The sequence below is a fragment of the Aedes aegypti genome, chromosome 1, assembly GCF_002204515.2.
Source record: "Aedes aegypti strain LVP_AGWG chromosome 1, AaegL5.0 Primary Assembly, whole genome shotgun sequence".
NCBI classification, from domain to species: Eukaryota; Metazoa; Arthropoda; class Insecta; order Diptera; family Culicidae; genus Aedes; species Aedes aegypti.
Window position 1 is genome coordinate 295,065,324 of NC_035107.1, and position 21,981 is coordinate 295,087,304.

Here is a 21,981-nt window from a genome sequence, read left to right on the forward strand (position 1 = left end):
GACTTACCTGAATTACCTCAGGGATGTCAAAAATCTCTGTTTGCGGATGACACAGGCCTCTCCGCCAAAGGACGAAGCCTGCGTGTCATCTTTAGTCGATTGCAAAAAAGTTTGGATATTTTTTCTTCATACTTGCAAAAATGGAAGATTTCTCCTAATGCTTCCAAAACTCAACTAATAATATTCCCACATAAACCAAAAGCTCTTAATTTGAAACCTTCATGTAGACATGTTGTCACGATGAGAGGGGTTCCAATGAATTAGATAAATAAGAATTTAACTTTCAAAAATCACATTGAGGGCATACAAGCCAAATGTAACAAATATGTAAAATGTCTCTATCCCCTTATTAATAGAAAATCAAAACTTTGTCTTAAGAACAAGCTTTTGATATTCAAACAAATTTTCAGGCCAGCCATGTTGTATGCTGTACCAATATGGACTAGCTGTTGTAATACCAGGAAAAAAGCTCTGCAGAGAATTCAAAATAAAATTTTGAAAATGATTCTGAGGCTGCCTCCCTGGTATAGTACCAATGAGTTACATAGAATATCCAATGTTGAAACATTGGAACAAATGTCAAATAAAATAATTAATAATTTCAGGTAAAAATCGTTACAATCTTCTATTGCCACGATTAATGCGTTATATGTTTAGGTTAAGTTAGGTTAAGTATATTCAAAGCGTTTTTTTTCTCTTATAAGCAGGTGAAATAAACTCACCTGTAAAAAATCTGAACTGCTACGGCAAATGAAATGTAATATGTTGTTAACAAAATGTTAATAAAATCTTAGATTTGTTTTACCAAATTAGGATGATAGTGTTGTCTAATAACACAGAACACCTAGATATAAGAAATAATGAATGTAATGTTTGGAATGATACTAATAAAGAAATTTAAAAAAAAAATTTAAAAAAAAAAGTTATAACTTCCTTTAGGATTCCCCATTGAAGCATTGCTGTCCTTCAAGGAAGCACTGCTTACTCTGAACAACTATTTAAATGACATAAATTTTCTATCTGGTTCAGATTCCGAGATATCCCACCGGAAGTGGTGTTGTACACTACCGCTGCGTTGCAGTGGATTTTTTTTAACATGATTAATTCTGAAAGGAAACTAGCACTGTCCTCTACAACTCTCCCAAAGACAATACCCTTTTAATTGGTCATAGTCTTGAGATATCCGGCCACCTAGCCAGTTTCGGAATTACAAACATGCATGCAACAAGCGGGAGATGGGTCTTGTGGACGATCTTGATCCGACCAGTTCTCATCCACGATTGCATAAAATTTGCATAAAAGTTCGATGCATAGTTAGCTGCTCCGCAAACGCGAACAGAATTTTTCTGTTCTGAATCGTAAACAACAAGGCCAGGAAACGTCAAACACTCAATTTTTACCTTAGAAACCGCGGCTTGTAGTCACCTATTTCGAAGACTTGTGAAAGAAATAAGCAAATCCGTAAAACGTTTTAAAGCCAACTCGTGTCATACAAACACCATACCATTTTTACTACAACTGAATCTAAATCTGAAAATATACAGCCCCGAAAAAAAGCAACCCATCAATTTGACCGCTACTTCATGTAGAACACCAGTGTTCATTTTAGATTGAACTTATACGAACAACAGAAACCCTGGTATGTGCTTTACATCAATACATTACCCAAGTAATCAAGGCGATTTATATCAATGCTGATATAATGCAGCTGCATTACGTTAAGGCAACCAACTAAGTACACTATTAAAAATTATGAAAATTACTGTGGACGTAATTCACGTTATGACTGAACGACACATGATGTAAATAATGGAACGATACAAAAACATGTTCTTAAAGAAGTATTGAACAAAAAAATGTAATTTCACATGTTAAAGGACACGAAAATGATGGAATTGTGATCGACATTTCCCGAATCAGACACTAACGTGTTCCAAAATCGACACAAATTTACGTCATTCGGCTCGCTTTTTTTATGTGCATCCAAAAGACGTAAAATCACATGATTTTTTGGTGTAGTGGTCAAGTGAAAATGTGCAATTTTACGAATAAGACAAAACAAAACGAATCAACAAAAACATCAATAAAGCTGATCATTATTGATCAAAAGATCACGAAAGACATAAAACTTATGATCCTTATGCAAGCTTAGTAAGAAAAGTAAGCTTATTATGTCTAAAAATCTGATAAATAGTGATTGTTGGCAATGTTGTTGAAATCGCCATTTTGGAAAAAAGACAAAACAACAATGTATTCCACCCTCCCAGTCCCGTAACTCACCTGGTACGAGTAGTGCGGCGGGTAGTGCGGGTGCGGATGGGCCGGAGGCATTTCGCCCACCCCCATGCCGACGCCCATTCCGGGCGGAAAGCTGAGCAGATTGGCCAGATCCTGAAAGCGCTGTTCCATCGAAACGGCCCGGCTCAGCGGAACGCGGGACTGAAACGAAAACCAAACAGGAAATCTATTAGCTGCTTGTGTCTGTTGGTTTTGCAGGACACGACGAAATCGCTCGCAGTAGGCGGCGGTGTTCTGTGCATACTTTGGTACCGTAGAACGGGAGCAAAAAATTGAAATGGATCAGAAATTTTAGAACTATATTATCCTTTAGATTCCAGAAATTGTCAAACTAATTTCGACAAAATCAGTACTTTGCCGATCTCTGTATGCCTACGTAATTAATTTTTGAAGAAACATTCAAAATTAAATAAAATGATCTAAACAATCAAACATCGAAAAATTGTCGTAATTGTTCACTATAACTTGTTTAGGAATAAAAAAACTAAATCCACTGAATCTGAAAAAAGGTGTCAAAACTGCTGAAATTATACCGTTTAATTGCTGAAATAAACTTTGAAAATCCGCACAATACGCCTAGATGTAGGCAAGATCTTTTGAAATAAGCACGTTTTTCGCGAATAAATGATTTTATTTATTTTACACATAAATCCTAAGTCTGTATGTATTCATGAACGAATTTAGTAGGTGTACGACCTAAGCTTGCAGAATATTTCAAATACTGATAACTTGCATCTAGGCTTAGCATCAGCGAATTGTTTAGCACTAACTTTGTCAACAATGTCGGTTATACCTTTGAAAACTTTGAATAATTTTATGAAAACTAACCAATTCCAAAAACAAAGAGGTTTAAAATCATCATTATAATATTGATGTCTATCTAGACATTCAAAACTAGAAAACATTAAATGTCTTCGATCGAATCCCCCCGCATGACGGTAGCTTATTTTGATGGACGATTAAAAGCTTCCTTCCATCCCAAGATGGACGACTATAGCGAAGGAAATCGTTTTAGCTCGGGATAGCGTCGATCGAACGGGGTTGTCTTGGCAAGCATAGGGGACGCGTAAATTACAGCCCTTGGACAGCGATGGCGGAGGAGAATCCACAGTAGTGAATCCGAATCCGGATGACACCCCCCTAATTACTCGCTTGAGTTTTGATAGCTCTCCATTAGCTCAGTCGGGGGTTGATAATGCGGATCCGCGAGTAGCAGTTTTGGAAAGAATCGTGTCTAGATTAACATTTGAAAATGGTGTATGTTGAAAATGTGAACAAATCTTATGTGTTTCAGTTATAATTGAGTTTGATTTGCGGACAAGTAACGTAAAACGAGATAACTTTGATAGTTTTTAAGAGAAAATGTGACCAATTCTGAATTTTGTCTGTGAGATTTTTAGTTCATATTACTGGACCCGGCAAACTTTGTCTTGCCATCAAAGAGGCTATTGAAAAACGCTATAAAAACTCTCATACACATTACACCTGAATTTCTAAACTTTTTTTTCACACAAACACATTTGATTTTAACTACATAGAGTGTTTTCAAAAGTTGGTCACCATATGAACTAGAGGACATACAATCGAGGGAGGCGCGCGAGCGTGGAGGAAATAGCAACGTTAACCCCGGAGGGGGCGGTAGCTGAAAGAAAGAGACACAAAGCGGGAAAATGCGACACACGGTAGCAACAATGCGACACAACCACACAGCCCCAGAGGGATGCGACGCTGCGGGGAAAATAATTCTATATTATTTTCTTTAATTTTCAAACGGTGAAGGTCATTTGGTAGATTTTTTTTTCACGTTCCACTGGTCGAAACGCACATGTAGGACTGCTAAATGTTTAACCGGGTACCGCGCGCCAATATTGAAGGGTACGCGCAGCGGCAGTTTCCTGCGTCGTCGTCGCTTGTGGATAGAGATGTAATAATATGCGGTAGTCGCCAATACAGTGTAGTAGGCTGTGACGTTTTGCTATACCCTCCCCTTTGGGTCGATCGGTTGCATGTGCTCAAATTAGCCGGTAACTGGCGGAGCGGAGTTCGAGGTCTTATTTTCAGCTTTGCGTTCTGCGTTTTGGCACAGAGTGTAACGAGCATTCCGCTGACCACCGTCACCACGACGAACCTTGTACTGGGTCAAGGTTCGTCGCTTGCTGGCAGAGTTTTTTCTGGGTAAGGTTGGTACCTTACCGTGACCCCCGTTAGCAGCAATTGCCGATTTGTTGTTCGCAAGGAAATGACGGGATTTGAGGAATTCAGGAATTTGAAGTGAATTGTGAGTTCTAAGTATGCTATACACTACCTGCTAAAACAATGGAATAGCATAATCAAAACTCGATTTTAAATATTGCAAAACCCCGAAAATTTAGAATCGCTATAACACCAACATGTGCTCACCGATGAATCTAAATTTTCTGGAGTATTGCAATTGACGAAATTTTAAATATTAATAAGCTAATTCTGACTTGTTGTCGCCTAAATGGTGTGAAATTTGTCAAGACTCTAATAAAACCATTTATCCTACATTTTAATCATAACTTAATTTGCATGGCAAACGTCAATTTTGAGTTTTCAAAATAGATTTTTCAAAACTTAACCTCACTTTTATTCGTCAATATTCAAAATGGTGATGGGACTCCATACATTTACATTTTTTTATTTTCTATATGTCAATAATATTTTTTTTTCTCTAAGTAAATATTATAATGTTGTTGCGTATGTACGTTGTGTAATGTAAGATATGTTCAGTTCTCCAGAGAATTTAAAAAATATACCTCCTGTTGCGCATCATCAAGAATACTGCCATAAATTCCACTAGAAAACAATATAGAGCATTTTCAATGCATATTAGAATCTGCTGTATGATACTATTCTTGAACTTGTCATTAGAAGTGCTGAATTAGCATTAGCATTAGGCAATTCGCACAAATTCGTTGGTGGTTCAGTGAGACTAATCCTTGAATTTTAGACAAGATCGCATCCTCCAACAGTCGAGAGCTGTCTTGGCCAGGTCCTTGCGAATGCTAGGGACAGGGAAAGGATTATTGATTGAATACTTAAGAAAGATGCAGAGAACTCGACGAACCCTGTCACCTGTCATGTCAACCTATCTCCTGGTTGAAGAATTTACCCAGAGATTCATTCCAAGAATATTCAACATATCCTTCCAGCCACTCCATCAAAGATATCACCAGATATTCCACCAGAAATATGGATTATTAATACTTCAAGAAATTCGTCTACATTTTTTATGAATTCCTCTTTAGATTCTTTCAATAGCCCCGAGACTTTTACATAGATGCTTCCCTTGTCATTGGATGACGAGAAAAACAAGGTAACATTGGTGGCTCCATCCCATTACCCTGAACGCCATTACCCCGAATGCCAATACCCCGAACGGCACTGCTCCGAATGATTCAGAATTTAGCATAGTATTTTTCTGGGAAATAAAATTGGACTGAGCATGGTTTGTTTGTATGCATCTGTAATGTAAGCTGGCAAGCAACGGTGCGGACAATCTAACCTAAAATTTGTGTTGGTCGAATTTTTCCCCACTATTATCTTTATCAGAGATTTCACTTTCTTTTAGCCGATTTATCAATTCTTTTGTCGTGCTTACTGTCATTGTTATTATTATCTTTATTAACGAGACTTCCAGCCTGAGATTAATTCATCTCGGTACTTATTGGCATCATAGCTGCAGGTATAGAGATATTCCCTGCTTTATAAAATAGGCTGTTATTGTTACAAAAGTTAACCACTGACATTTTCCAATACTGTTTATTTCAATGAAAAACAGACTATTTTTTAATTAGTTATACTGTTGTAAAAATAATATAGATAATAGATAAGAGATTGCAGCATTTTTCCTCCAGTAATACTTAAGAGGCTATAATTACGATTCAAAATATTTAATTTATTTTGAACGTAGAGTTCTTTTAGTTATGTTTAAGTTCAGATCTCTTGTAGAGCTGCTCAACAGCTGTTATCGGAATACAGCTAAAGAATTTAGCTTCTTTTCGAAATTCAGCTAAAGAATTCTGCAACAAAACCTGCTACTCAGCCTAATATTCACACGAGCACTTCCACAGTTATTAGAGTTAGCTTAGTCAATTAATCATTTTCACATAAGTTAAGTGACAAGCATAAATATACGATACGCCATCGATCGTCGGATTTCAACCTGTCACCTTTAGAATGGTCTTACTGTGCGTGAAGGGCTATGCCTATTTGGGTTTCATACAAATATTATCATATTGATCGAAATTCCACATTTTTTTTTGTAAGATCTTGTTTATTAGTTATTGATTATTAATAAAAGGTAATTACAATTTCAATTATCGCATTTCAACTTGAAGAAAGAAGTCTAATTCATCTATATCTACAGCGTTATCACAATTCACGACAAAAGTTACATAGTTTATGAAGAGTTTGAGTATTTGAATTTTCTGCTGCCTATTTACATTCAACGATTGTGTGATATTTGCCAGAAAACCATTCGCCAGAAAACTATTCGCCAGAATGACATTCGCCAAAAAGTACCATATGCCAGAAAATTATTTGCCAGAAAGTACCATTCGCCAGAATGTACCATTCCCCAGAATTGACCATCCCCTAGAATTTTTTTTTATTTTTTTTCAGGTAAATCAAGTTTGCAATTGTAGAGCAATAAAAAAATGTGTGAAATTATTTTGGTTAATATACTCAATAAAGTACAGGGTCTCTTGGACACAATCTACCGTTGACTTAGTGAGTCAGCTTCGAATATCCATATTCTAATTGTTGGACTAGGTACCTATTATAAAAATACCGATTTCTCGAGCATTCAACGATCAACATCAATATTTGAAGTTTTATAAATAGGAATTGAAAAGGTAACACTTAATACTGGGAGACCGCGGTACTAGAAAGAAGAAAATATACAATAGAATAACAATTGCATTCATTAATAGCTGCTTCACTATGTATGAAAGAAGCTGCTTATTGATGTAAAGATTCGATATTTAGCATGACGGATAGTATAGTAATTAAGGGCTAGTTCATTGGATATTTACAAGTTTTCGATATACGTTGCAACTATTTGTGCCGTCCGTTTGATGAAGTAATAAATGCCTCCACTAGCAAACCAAAGTTACATTTACTATAACAACTTTCAGAAGCTTTTAGGCAAATAAGACAGTTGTAAAATTAATCAAGAACATCCTATGTATGGAGAATGGAGAATTCTTATTTGCCAAAACCATGTCAAGTAGTGGTAAGCAAATACTCTTTTTTGAATACTTTTTTACTGAATTTTAGGTGACCATTATTACTAAAAACCTTTTGGTCTATTTTTTCCCGAATGTTTGTTCCCTCGAATATCATTTCCCCGAACGCCAGATACCCGAATGACACTTTTTCCTGCAATCCATTCTCCCGAATGACCCAAAATTTGTATAGATCATGGTATTATGATAGAACCACCCACTTCTACTCCCTCTTGAACGACCACGTGTTTCATGGACGGCCCCAAAATAGATGCAGTTCAAAATGGATAAGAAACAATCTTCTCAGAGACAGAGTGGTGAACTAGAAAGAACGATAGAGAAAACAAGAAACTCAGCATTTCTGAGAAACTTTAAAGAATCGCTGATCAAAAATGAAGAGTGCATTTCATATGAACCGTTCATCACCCTGAAATAATCAATAAGTTCTGATAATTATGAGTGCCAAAACATTTTCGAGGAAATAGGCCACTTGAGAAAACGGGGTATTCAGGGAAGTGGTTTTCAGGGAAACGACATTCGGGGTATCGATATTCGGGAGAAAGTAGCACAGTCCCAATAAACTGTCTATTGAAAAAACAAAAATTACTACCAGACAATTTTTGTTTTTTCAATAGACAGTTTATTGGGACTGGGCTACTTTCTCCCGAAAGTACGAGAAATTCTGTACCATACAATATTCTGATGAAGAACAGTTTTCGGTGACAGGAAATGAAATTTTCTTAAAACAAGGTAAAACAGCTTAGAATATTGTATCAAAAACTCATAGCCAAAAATCTCGCAAGAGATGTAAAATGTTATATTGTCTTCTCTGTGCAGTAGCAGAAAGTTTAAAATGAGAAGAACGAGATAGTTACCGTACTATTTGTTCAATTTAGTGGCACAAGTCGAATATTGTGACGGCCATCCTTGGATTCCGAGATATTTCATGATCAAAATCGACAAGAAAAATAATTCTGGGGAATGGTACTTTCTGGCGAATGATACATTCTGGCAAATGGTTTTCTGGTAAATGGTACATTCTGGCGAATGGTTTTCTGGCAAATAGCGCACAATCGCATTCAGCAGGACTGGTCTTATCAGATCATCGAACGAAAGTCTCCGACGTCCTTGAAGAATGGTCGACAGGATGCATCATCACAATATTCCACAATTATCCATCTCAAAATATTATACTTTCGGGATAATGGCGTTCGGGGTAATGACCCATTCGGGGTAATGGCGTTCGGGGTAGTGACGTTTGGGGTAACGGCATTCGGGGTAGTGGCGTTCGGGGTAGTTTTGTAGAATCAACATTGGTAGTTGAATGACAATTTGTTCAGCTGAAAAGAACTGAAAAAATACAATGTTAGCTGAATGCACCGTTATTCAGTTACTAATGTTACTGGGGAATGACAGAGATTCGCTTCATATTCTTTTCCATTTTTCCGCCAGTAGGGCTTGTGACGGAATTGTAAACTACACAATGTTTAGTTCATTATCTGGTATGATTGTTATTTCTATCGCTGGTTTCTTGGAAGGATGTCCACAGAACTTATCAAACACATTCACATCCCAAAGTTCTCCAGAAATTTCAATAGCAAAACAACTTTTCTCTCGTGAGAGCTCCGTCAGTGCGACACGACGGAGTGAAATCATGAAATATAGCTTGGCCTAGTGACAGTAGAAAAACTCGTTTCGTCAGTGTCCCAAGCTGGTCATGATACTTGCGCTGCCCTCAACTGTTTCTTCTAGGAACACCTTAATAAATTCTCCTGGGAAATTCTTCAAAAATATTCACGGTATTTCCTCAGATATCTTCTAGGGGTTCTATCATTTTCTAGAGATAAAATGATTGCTCTAACATTCTGAAAGCACTTCAGCTTTATTTTTTTAATCATCCAGAGATTGCTCCAAAACTACAGAAGTCCAGATATTTCTGTTGCAAGTCCTTCAGTAATTTTACCGATATTCTCAATACTTATTGTCGCAACTCTCAATTAGATCAACTACTTATCCTTTCAAATATTTCTTTCAGTAAATCCTTCAGGGATGTCTCGAAGAAATCTTCCAAATTTCCCATCAAAGGTTCCTTCAGTTTTTCTTATAGGAAACATATTTTCTATTTTTTCAATTTTCCATGAATTATGAAAACATATACAGACACCAAAATTCTGTTTACTCATAAACTTCCGTATAAAATCCAAAAATTCTACTGTCAATTCTATATAATTCGTTATACCTATCGAGTTAAAGAACACAAACATGACTAATAGAACCCCATAGACCATAGAACCAATGAACATCGAGGTAGCCATGAAAATCATCTTTAAGTATGGTTCAAGATCACGATACGGAATATCGACTTATGGAGTTACGTTCACATTACTTGTCGAGTTACGTACACATTACTCGTCGTAAAATCATTATTTGATGATTCTTTCTGTATTTCCTAAACAGACTTCAACCAATATCTGGTATTTTTATAGATTCCTTTTGGACTTTTGCACTTTTTATTTTGGCTTTGTGCACTCGCAAAAAGCTTAAATCAGAAGATCAGCAACGTTTGCCAACTATATTTCCAATTAAGTGCCTTTGAAAACGCGAGTAGGGGCACAAGGCGGCCATTATGGAGGCCATCTTCGGATTCCGAGATCATTTTTTTTTAAATAAAGTCACTTGTGCGATTATTTTTTTGACATGGCCTATACTTACAAATTGCATGGATGCAACTTTCATAGTATATCTGCTTCGAAGTGACCATTCCGAAGTTCGTTGGCTCCATAAGGATTATCATAATGTGGTTCCATAAATATTAATTTATATAAATAAAAATGGAGTGGTGTTTGTATGTCACGAAATGGCTTGAGAACGGTCCAATGGATTGACGCAAGTTTTTCACTGCTGCTCTCCACAAGGGATGCGACGTGTTCGTGCGAGGAAAAAGTTCAGGAAAGTCTCGGGAATAATCGGAAAAACGGGGGAAGACAAAGGTGTCATTTTGTATGGGGGATTTCTTGACGTTTTCCAACAGCCTACTTGATGGCAAGACGAAGTTTGCCGGGACTACTAGTACAAAATAAAATTATTAAAACTTGGTTACGATTTTCAAACGGTTCCGTTTTTGGCATCATCAAAATATAAATTTGTATAATACTTTGTTGCCAAAAACGAAATCTTACTGTACTAGTAATCTTGGAGCACCTTTTATTGTCGAACAAAACGTGGTCCCTCACGACCGAGATTGAATTGCGTGTGTCTGGGTCAGCTTCCACCGGCTGGCTCGGATTCTATAGGTAACGCACCTGCTGTTTCCCGCCGCGGTGCCATCCGTAGTGTGCTCTAATGCTAGCCTACCGGTCGCGACTAATAGGCTGTAATTTGCGTTTGTTGTCAATTAAACGGCCCGCCGGAACGGCTCGTATTTGAGTCGCTTTAAATGGTTTACATACGCGGCCGAAGTCTCTCTCTCTCTCGCCCTCTGTAATTACGCATCCGCGAGTGGTTTGCCGTTGTTGATGCTGCTGTTCTCTGCCCATGAAAGCATAACTGTCCTATATGGGAAAAGAGGGCTTTGAGAAAATAGCGCCCAAAGATTGAAGTTTGTCTTCTCATACAAATGATCATAGTTTTCTAGTACATTTCAACTTGCTTCTATTGATCAGCTAGCAATATAAGCTTGAACATGATTCATGTTTTGTAGTTGCCATTCAGGTTGAAAGTACATACAGAGGCTCAACATTTGCAAACAAAGTGTGTAATTTTTTAAATACGTAGTAAAGTCAATTCGATCGAAAACCCACATGGGACAGTTATGCTTCCACGAGCAGCTGTTGCTGTTTGCTACAAACTAACTAGTTGTTGAAGCCATCTACATTAGTGAGCCCTCCGTTTGTTCTGCGCTGTGCTACCGCGGAAAGAGGCTATCAAAAGTGTGCCGTACTTAGAGAGATATGTCGTATGGCCTCCACTTAAGTGGTACGGTGTTAATTTAGTAATTTCAGCTTCAGTACTAAGCAGCGTTGTCCACCGGGGCTGATAGGTAAATTACGAGGAAATTTCCAACGAAGGTGTGTGAGCTTCCAAGGAATCTTGGTAGTAGAACTTTAGTCATACATTGGCAGAATGTGCTGTAAGAACCTTTTTCAAAGACTCGTCAGGCTTTCATTCCCCTTTGAGGACGTGTCATGCTCTTCGTTTTGATAATACCAGATTTGATAATTAAGATAGCATTGATAAAATTGAATAAAGGCAGCTTGCTCTGCTTTTCGGAAGTTTTGCTCCCTTCATCATAAAAAAAATGAAACGTTCAGACAGATGTACATAAAAACTTTATAAACTTGCACATTTACCTTTGATAAAAATATAAAAAAATGAAACGAGCTCACCAATTCACTTCACGCGCATTAAAGACAAGTCTTTGCAGTTACGCCTATATGATACTAGATGATAGAAATTATTAGAGATGTTAAAACGCGCAGAACTACTTCCAAAATCTTGATCATCAAACCTTTCAATCGTAGTTGCATTGCCTCCCATAGAAAATCGATCTTCTTCCAAAAAAATCAAGAAGGAAACCCAGTCATGCTGGCAGCATTGATATTAAAAATTTTCCACTGACGGTGCCATTCTTTAAAAGCATTTAACAAACTCACGCCAAAACGCATCAAAACAAACCACATCTGCAGAACCACCACAACACTCCGGACCCACATCTAGGAATTAATTTGAAAATTATCCAGCAAATTCAATAATTGCTCGCATAGAACTCGCACCGCGTTCTTCTGCCAGTTCCAGCTCCAGCGTTCATCCGTGAACCCAGCATACCGGCGCACTTCCATTTCGTCGCCGCAACATATTTGGGTAGGCAATTCCGCATCCACCGTTCTCGCGTGCTCGGTTGAGGTACGGTGCTCAACCCGAGCAGAAAAAGATCATGAAATTTAACTCAAATACCAACCCACTATACTATGCTCTTCATTCATAAGAAGCAAAATATCAATAATCTGTACCGAAATTTTCTATAAATATCTATACGGATAAAAATCTGATTCCTAAATCAAGATTTATAAGTCATAAAATTCATAAATTGGTTAGGTCATGATATCATGACGGAAAATCATGATTTCTGGAATAATAATCATGATTTTTCATAAACGTTACATCCAGAATGACAACACTAAGCGGTATTACTTTGTATCAACTCATTCGTATGGATTACTCACTATTGAACACAACGAATTGGTTGTGTGGTAGAGTACGTGGCTCTTAAACCAGAAGGATCTTGGTTCGAATCTCACTATGACATTTTAACCCGATTTCTTGTGGCGAATTTTCATAAGGGACTTCTATGTATTTCGATACTCCATTTGCCTGAGTGTAGCTCATTCCGATGTGTGATTGTTATAGACTTGCTATTTTGTTCTGCTCGGGAATATTTAACCACTCTTCGCCAGTCCACTCCAGCCAGCTAGCAGCCAAATGGACCATCGTCAAGTACGGCAACGGCAAAAAAGGCTCCTATAGAAGTAGCCCATTAGCAAAAACCACAAACCTCGAATCGAGCGGAATCTGAATAATGTGCTGAGAAGGGAGAAGCAAGAAGACACCGTCAAGCATCAACTCAGGAGGAGCAGAGGCACCAAGGGGCCAAAACGTCACCCCCCAATTGGAATTATCCCAAAATGATGAGGGAATTGTACAAAAACAACTTGCGGTCATCCTGCATGGACCTCTGCCTGAAAGGAGCGATTTGATTGATTACAACAAACGGATCTGTCTTCGGCGAGTGTGGATTTTCATACATTATTGGGCGCTATTATTGTGTGCTGTTGAGCGAGTTTTTATCGCTATTGGACTCTTGACACGACTTCGACGGCTGCTGCCTGGTTGAAATCGCATAATTACGCACGAGAACACGACTCACGACCGGCAGAGGAAACTACACGCGCGTATACTACACGTAATTGTGTTTGTGAGAGGAACTACGAGGAAATATTGACAATCAATTTGCGTTTGGGGCCCATCATTTTGATTGCTTCCTTACTGGGAGATTCTAGCAGGGTTGTAAGGAGGTCAGAATTAGAACTACAGCCTCTGCACGTCTAGCAGGGGTGCCAGTTTAAAAGACAATAGGAATGCTGCCAAGGATTCACTTACCCCCAAATTTGAACTTTATTTAGATTACTGAGTAAAAAAACCCTGAAAATAGAACATTTTAAAGAACATTTTCCGTGCAATTGGAAGACATTGACATTAATCACCTGGCATCCCTGAGTCGTGTAGTCACTTCCCCTAAATAGTACCCTGTTAGTGACGGTCTCAAGTGTTTCTGAACCAGCATCCAGCAAAGCGTGCGAGACATGGCATTAGCCGAAAAAAAAAAACGAACTCCAACAGTCCGATGTTAGTGACACAGTGGCCTTGCAAAAGGTCCACAAGGAACGAGCGTGCTCGTTGGACACGAAGAGCCCGAAAATTGTACTTGCTTGCGTACACGAACGACCACCAGAGACCATCATAAGCCTAGCTAAGGTACCAAGTAGTGTTTTTGCGCTCCGTGCGCGCGCGACCAAACAAAGGTCACTTCGTACGTACGCAATTAAGCGTGTTATGAACGCGGATACATACAGACGACGACGACGACGACGACGACGGTGACGACAAAAAAGTGGCCGCGTCGCGGAACAAACGCGCACGAAAATTCGTCTTTAGCAGCTTCACAGAGTGGTCCACAGTGGGGCACCTTCAGAAAAAGGACGGATAAAACTCCAAAAGTGCTCTAAACCGATTTTAAACGATAATTTACTAATTTTATTTGATGCTCAAAGTAATCTTCATAGGAATAAACAAAAATCAAAACTTTGGGATTTTGAATGTATCTTCGACAAGTGATTTTTTTTAAACTCAGATAAAAAATCTGTTTATAAAACATAACAAAAAAAAAAAATAAACAGAACCTGAAAGCAGAGATATAGTGGGGGACCAAAACCCGTACAGGCTCAAAATCCGTACACTTCATACAAATAGTAGGCGTTTTGCATGAAGAGGACGGATTTAGATTTTCTTTGGTGTACGGATCTCGATCCCTCACGGTAAAAGTTCAACCTTTCAATAGTACTCTTAAATAACATTTCTGCAGAATTGTGAAACAGATTACAATATTATATTATTTATGGTCTAGCGGAATATGAATAAGATTTTTTTTTCATCTATGAGATAAATGGAGCAAGCAAAACTATTTTCCATTCAAAAGTATGGGTTATTTGCTACCTTGTAGCGAGTAACTTATTTCTCCGCATCACTTCACAGCATACGGGCAGAACCTTAAGAATTTTTGAAAATGTTACAAGAAGATTGTATGATACCTATTTTTGTTACAATGAAATAAATTCTCGAATAACTTATGATCTCGCCCTAAAATCCTTTGGTAACCAAGCGTGAGGCTCGTTTTTTAAGCAAATGAATGGACAAGGATAAAAAACTATCAGTGTGAGATAGAGGAGACTCTTCTCTCCATCGTAGCATTGTTAAATAACGCGAAAATGCATTCTTTTACTCGGTATGAACAAACAACACACTTGGCTACCAATAGCTTTTAGGGCAAGATCATAAATTAAGCTAGAATTAGACATATTTCGGAAATTTTGCTGAATTTCCATACAAAATAAGTTTTTCAATTCAAGATTCTATGATAGCTTATCAAACATTAGAATGTATAAGCAATAGCATTGCAGTTATGAATTGTCAGAACTGAGTTTGTCGAAGTGACGCTTAAACCAGTTCTTTTATTTGTTCGATATATCAATTCAATCTTCTTATAACTTTTGAAATCGTGGACGAAAATATTTGGCATGGAAAATATAACCTTCAAGTATCTATTTTCAGCCAAAAAGGGCGATGTCATGCGTCCAATAGATCGGAGATTCGGAGAAATTTTTGGATTATATGGAAATACGTATCTAAATTCATTGTTCCACAATACAACAAAGACTAATATAACTAACCCATAGACTTCTAAGAATTCAAATAAAGTTTTGTGTTGTACGTTGACTTCTAGCTAATTCTTGGATAATTTCATGATTAGGTGAAGTACTCGTTGGTTCCAAGGGGAGATCTTAATTGTAAAACAAAAAAGTTTGCTTGCGTGCTACAAAATTCGGCATAAATTCAAACAAACATCTTCTTAGGAAACCATCGAAGATTTTGGCAAGGATGTCATAGAGAACTAAACAAAAATTCATCCAAATATACCTAAGAAGCCTTGTCATTTATTCACTTATAAAAGATTTCGACATTAACTAATTAAAAATTGCACAAGAAATCTGTCACCAGGTACCCCATTGGGTCTTTGTTAAAGATCCTGGAATAGTCAAGTTAGTAATCCAAATAAAGCTTCTTCAAAAATCAATATCAGTATATCCAGAAACACAAGAAGCATGAATTTTATAATAAATCTGTTCAGATTTTCATTAGGTCACCACTAATATCTCCCGAGAAAATTTCCAAAAAATCTTTAAGCTAAGGTTTTTACCAATACTTCCTAAAAAGTCCTTGAACCCTCTATCCACTTTTTATTCTACTTCTAATCCACTAAGAATCTTATGAGAAATTCATCATGTCCATTAACCCTTCTACTAGCAGCTCATTTTTTACAACACAATATTCACATCGCGATTGTTTTTTATTTTCAATATTTTCACACCGTTTTCTGACAAGTTCTCAAAAACTCTTCTACTTTTAGAATATGTGTCGATTATAATCATTGATCATCTGGATTCTGAGCCACTTCAATATCTAAGGCTGCATACTTTTCGAAACAATACTTTGACTTTGATAGACTTTCATGTTGTGAAAAAATGAAGCGATTTTGTGCAATCGTTTTTGATATATGACTAGGGTAGGTGTACCAGTTATGGACATAATGGTTCCCTATTTCGCCATAAGTGATAATTTTATTGCATTCAAATTTTTAATCATTCTGTGTGTCTAAGTAGTTTGATATCAACTAGATCTTGATATTAAAACATTCAAAAAGATTCAAAATGTAAAAGTTTTCGAGAAACTACATATGTCCAAATAAAGAACCACTATAGCCATAACTGGTACACTTTCCCTATATGAGCATTTATGTTTGTGGTCGCGGAAAGATTTTGAAAAATTCAAAAAACATTATAGGGTAACCAAAATATTTTGGACCTGAAGATAATTTTGACCCTCTGGGTCATTTTCCAACAAATTTCCCTGTTTAAATCAAACGACCAACTCAGTTTACATGTCATTTGGATAGATAGGACTGTTGTACACTTGCACCAACCGTTTGCGCATGGAAAATGTCTTTATTTTGACTTCAAATAATAAAATTCAATCGGTTCATCCACGCAACCGTCAGAAATTTTTAAACATGTAAGTGTAAACAAAAACTTTTTTCAAATTTCTGGGCTAAAAGCATTAAATGCTTTCAGCTTTGCAATGTTCGATTTATTTGACTATGCGCACCTATTCTTCCGCATTACTTCAGCATATTAAACAAACAGAATCTTAGGCTTGTCTCCAATCGAATGTAAAGGTCCAACATACCGTGCACCCCCGCTAATTTGAACGGTACCTCATGCAAACTATCGGGGTTCATTTTTAATTTGAACATCTAGTTACCCTAGAATCGTGCTTCTAGTAACCTCTTTCACTGTTTTGTTTTTGCGTTCCGTTCCACAGCGTTCCATTTCATTTTACTCCATTCCATGAGCTGAATGACGTTTGAACCATTTTTAATCTGAACGATGTGCAAATTAACTGGGTACAAAATAAAAAGCGTTCATATTAAATGTGGGCAAACCAACGGGGGTACTCGGTATATACTTTGTGGGTCCAAAATGTATTGGGGTGTCCAAAATAATGAGCACTGTTTTTCATTTCATAGTTGCATTATTTTTTTATGTTTTGTTTACTATACATTACCATGTGAGTATTTTTATCTCCAAGAGGAAACTTCTCTTTGCATTTTGGCATATTCATTGAGTTGGTTATGCTGTGCAATAAAAAATATGGGGCGAAACACCAAAATCACTTCCTTAAGGGGTCCAAATACGACCGTTACCCCATTGGAGTTTTAAGATGTCTTGGGGACTACTCAACCGATTTGCATGATTTTTTTTCAGAAAACCTCCCTATTACCTAACATTGTACAGCCCATATTTTTTTCGGTGAATTGACCAAAAACAAAATGGCGGGTCAAAGAAATTTTATATGGGTAATGTGGGTCCCTTAAGGAACATCGAATCGAAATATCTTCAAAACCAGATGACCAATGATCACATCAATATAGACGCAGATTCTGAGAATAGGATTTTTGTAAACTTGTAAATAAAAGGTGCAAAAGTATTATGAAACAAAAAAGTTATAGCAATTTGAATATAATTTATGGTGAAAATTGAAGCTGCAGGTAGAGATGTTAATCACGAAATAATCATTTTGCAGAAAACCCCCCTCTCACAATGGTATTCTTCTTCTATCAGAATAATTTGTATGACGCTTGAGAAATCATAAAACCCCCTTCACTCATTACTCCTTACGTAATAAATGGACAAATGATTTTCCGAAGAACTTTCCTGTAAATCGTCAATTAACGCCTCGATACCCGTTAAGATTCATGCAACAATAAAGACATAACAAACTTTCATAAACAATTAGCCATAGAACACACGCCTCTCACGCCGAGGACCTGGGATCGAATCCCATCCCCGAGATAGTCACTAAAAACTTCAGTGACGACTTCCTTCGGAAGGGAAGTGAAGCCGTTGGTCCCGAGATGAACTAGCCCAGGGTTAAAAATCTCGTTAATAAAGATAGAAAAAAAAAACAATTAGCCATGGATCATAAAAGAAATCTACCAATCATCTGATCAAGAATCTTGCAGAGAATCCCTAAGGTTTCTCCATAAAAAATTTCAAGATTCACAATAATATCCCATAACGCCTGAGAAAAATCTATCAAAGATCTTTCTTGGTAACACACTTTTTACAGCATTTTGCTGAAAAATACTAGAAACTAACTACCCTTTGCAATTCCTCATCGTAATGGGCTGTTTTTCATCGCATCAATTAATCATAAAACGGCCTACTTTCCTGCACTGAATTATGCAGTATCGCAAGAGTCATTACGCAACTGTTTAGAGTTTTGAGTCAGATATTCCAAAATAATGGTGAACACACTCTGATACGATTTTTGAAATCCTTACGTGTTCTCTTGCAAAATTATAGAAAAATGTTGTATGCAACTCATTGCAGAACTTGATTTTTACAGCACACGTCGTAATCATCCAATATACGATTCATGCTGTTAAAATCATCATTCTGCAAATTATTGCGTAACAACATACTCTGTGTAAGGCTTTGCTCAAATTGGAGGATTGGAGACATATTTTTTTATGTACAATCGATGCTCCACATCTCGATATCGAGATAGGGAACGATCGAGGGAAAGCACAAATTTCCTAAAGAATACTAAATTAAAAAACACTCCGTTACCAGGTGTTGGGTAGGAGTATTCGGGACTCTTTTCAGCAAGAAACTACGCCAAATGTTGAATCCAGAAACGCTAAAAGCTGTATTTAATCATGTAATTATAAGTATTTGCTATCTCATAACAATAAAGTTACTCACACTGGTCAGATCCTACTCCTTAATAACTCCAACAAACTGACACCGAAATTCAATGTGTGTATCAAACTGTAAATATTTTGTTAAATTACATATTTTACTTTTCTCAGGATTGTTAGTTCTTACTTTACAGGCACCAAGCACGATCTATATTACCCTGCAACCTATGGCGGACCAAATAATTCCTGTTAACCGGCAGATTTAGGCAAATAATTATAACGCTAATAGATGCAGCAATGGAAGAAACACAATACACGCATATCTCTACAACAATTCAATGCGACTTGTCAGAGATATGCATATTGTTGATGCTCTCTTTCACCACTCATAGGGTATGGCGCAAGTTACTGCAACACCAGGAAAATAATAAAGAAACAATAGTAGTTTACGGAACAAGTTGCAGAATAATTGATTGATTGATTGATTTGTTTATTATCGACACTTTACACCAGTGTGGTGCATTCGTGTCCGATTGAATAAAGGCTAATACAATTCATGTTACAGCGAGTGTCCTAAATTCATCCTACGAGGCTTACCGAGTAGGATAATTACGACGAGTGCTGTAAAAATCGAGTTCTGCAACGAGTTACGTACAACAGTTTTTGCAATTTCGTAGAAGAGCACTTGAGGGTGTCAGAAATTGTATCGGAATGCATTCACCGTTATTTTACAATTTCTGAAAAAAATTTCTGTAATGATTCATTACCTAACTTTACCTAACTCAAAACAGTTGCGTAATGAGAAAGCGTTGCGTAATGAGCCATTACAGCACTGGGTTTAGTTGCGTAATGACTATTCCTGCACTGCATACTTTAGTCCAGGAAAGTAGACTGTTTCATGACAGATTGGCGTGATGAAAATCAGCCTATTACGATGAGAAATGGCAAAAACATCATTACGTGTTCGCAAATGATTTTGATTCACTAAAATCTGATCTAGTAAACTTTGATAATGGGCATATCGACATACAGAGAGAAAATCGGGAACAAAACTCAACAAGAACACACAGATATGATATAAAGAGAGAAATTGTATGTAAAATGAAGGGATCGATCAAATCATCGACATAGGTAGATATCGAGACGTAGAAAATCGAGATATGGAGAGTCGACTGCAGGACCGGTTGAGATTAAATAGGTTGAGGTTTCATTGAGGTACGGCTGTTTCAAGCAAGCAAGATATGCTGTAGTTAATACAATTGAAACAATACAATTTTGCTGACACTTAAGGTGGCACCAACAATCGAAAACAAATCCAAATCATTTCAAACTACAGTCAACTCTCCATAACTCGATATTGAAGGGAGCCTCGAGTTAGGGAGGTATCGAGTTATAGAATACAAAACAAGTGCAAATGCGATCCAAGGGACCATCTAGGTAGCCATAAAAAACAACTTATAACCAACTACTACTGTTAACTCTGTCTTACTTGAGAGAGCTAACTGTAGCAGATTTTAAAAATACAATGAGCATCGGATTTTTACTCGCAAGATAGCTGCTTTTGGGCTAAACATACATAATCGGAAGGTTTTAAAATATTCTATCGGTGAAATTGTATTTTTTTTTTCATTTCTTAGCTATTTTTCATACTAAAACTATACAAATTGAGACGCATTGCAGCTCATACAGAATGTATCGAAAAATAGAACCGATAGAATATTTCTAAATCTTTCGGTTATAAAAATATAATCCAAATGCTGATCTCTAGGAAGAAAAATCTCATTTACATATGATTTTTAAAGTCTTCTGTTTCAGACAGCGTGCGATAGTATAGAAATCTATAAAAAAATGTTATCAGATAATTTTTGGAATGTCATTTTTTGTAGGTTTCACCCGGCCTTGCCCCACTGTGGAGCGTTCGTTTGGCTGCCCGGTAGCAAAACGTGTATTACAATTGGACACACGTTGAGTCAGTTTTCGGCACCGGCTCGAAATGATTGCCGGGTAGGTACGGATTTACAATGAATGGTACACACAACACTATACTACTCACTTCAAGGGTCGTCCTCAACAGCTCAACCCGTCCAACGTTGGCATGTTCCAACGGTCGACGGATGTCAAAGCTCGTAGCCACTGCTCCGGCTGTTTGTGGTCCCTCGTAGAACAAAATGATTTAAGCTAGTTTTAAATTTCTTCACACTGTGTACCACACAAATCAATTACGATAACATTCACACTTGTTATAATAGCTTTTTTTCTGTACTCCAAACGACACTAGATCACGATCGAGATAATTTCCCACTTCTGGTCACTTGCAGCATCCAGGCAAGCTACACAACGCACGAAACCACAACAAAATTCGAAAAGAAAACCGCTCACTTGGATTTCCTTCCACACCCCGATCGAAAAACGAAGGAAAACCAAAACCAAAACAAAACCGATCGGAAAACTCGCGGCACGCACTCACGCACTACGACGGACTACTAGACGTAGACTGCGCCGTTGTTGTTGCTCAGAGGTGGATGATTGGCGCGCGATCGGCCGGCGATCACACGAAATGGGGATAGAAGTTTGTTACCGACCGTAGCACAAGTCAAAGTTAAACTAAAAGCTTCTATTCATCGGTAGCCTCGCGCAAGGTGGCTGGGCTGCTGTTGCTGTTTCCTCTCCTCAAGTGTAGATATATTACACGCAGTTCCATGCGGAATGAAGCACAGAGAACCGATGTGAGTTGTGGACGATGGAATGATGCGGGAAGGTTCTCGGATCGGATCGGATCGGTTTGGATTGGATTGGAATGGAAACGGAACGAAGGGAACTACGACACAACAACAAACGGGG

At 37.5% G+C, this 21,981-nt stretch overlaps 1 protein-coding gene across 5 annotated transcripts in view; it reads right to left on the bottom strand.

Annotated features, from left to right (window-relative positions):
• LOC5565942 (segmentation protein cap'n'collar) overlaps nt 1-21,981 on the bottom strand; it is a 255,950-nt gene that overhangs the window by 42,286 nt on the left and 191,683 nt on the right. For all 5 annotated transcript variants that reach the window (XM_021838214.1, XM_021838215.1, XM_021838213.1 and 2 more), the window contains exon 7: nt 2,281-2,439. In XM_021838214.1, coding sequence (XP_021693906.1) covers nt 2,281-2,439 — 159 coding nt within the window. The remainder of the gene's footprint in view (nt 1-2,280; nt 2,440-21,981) is intronic.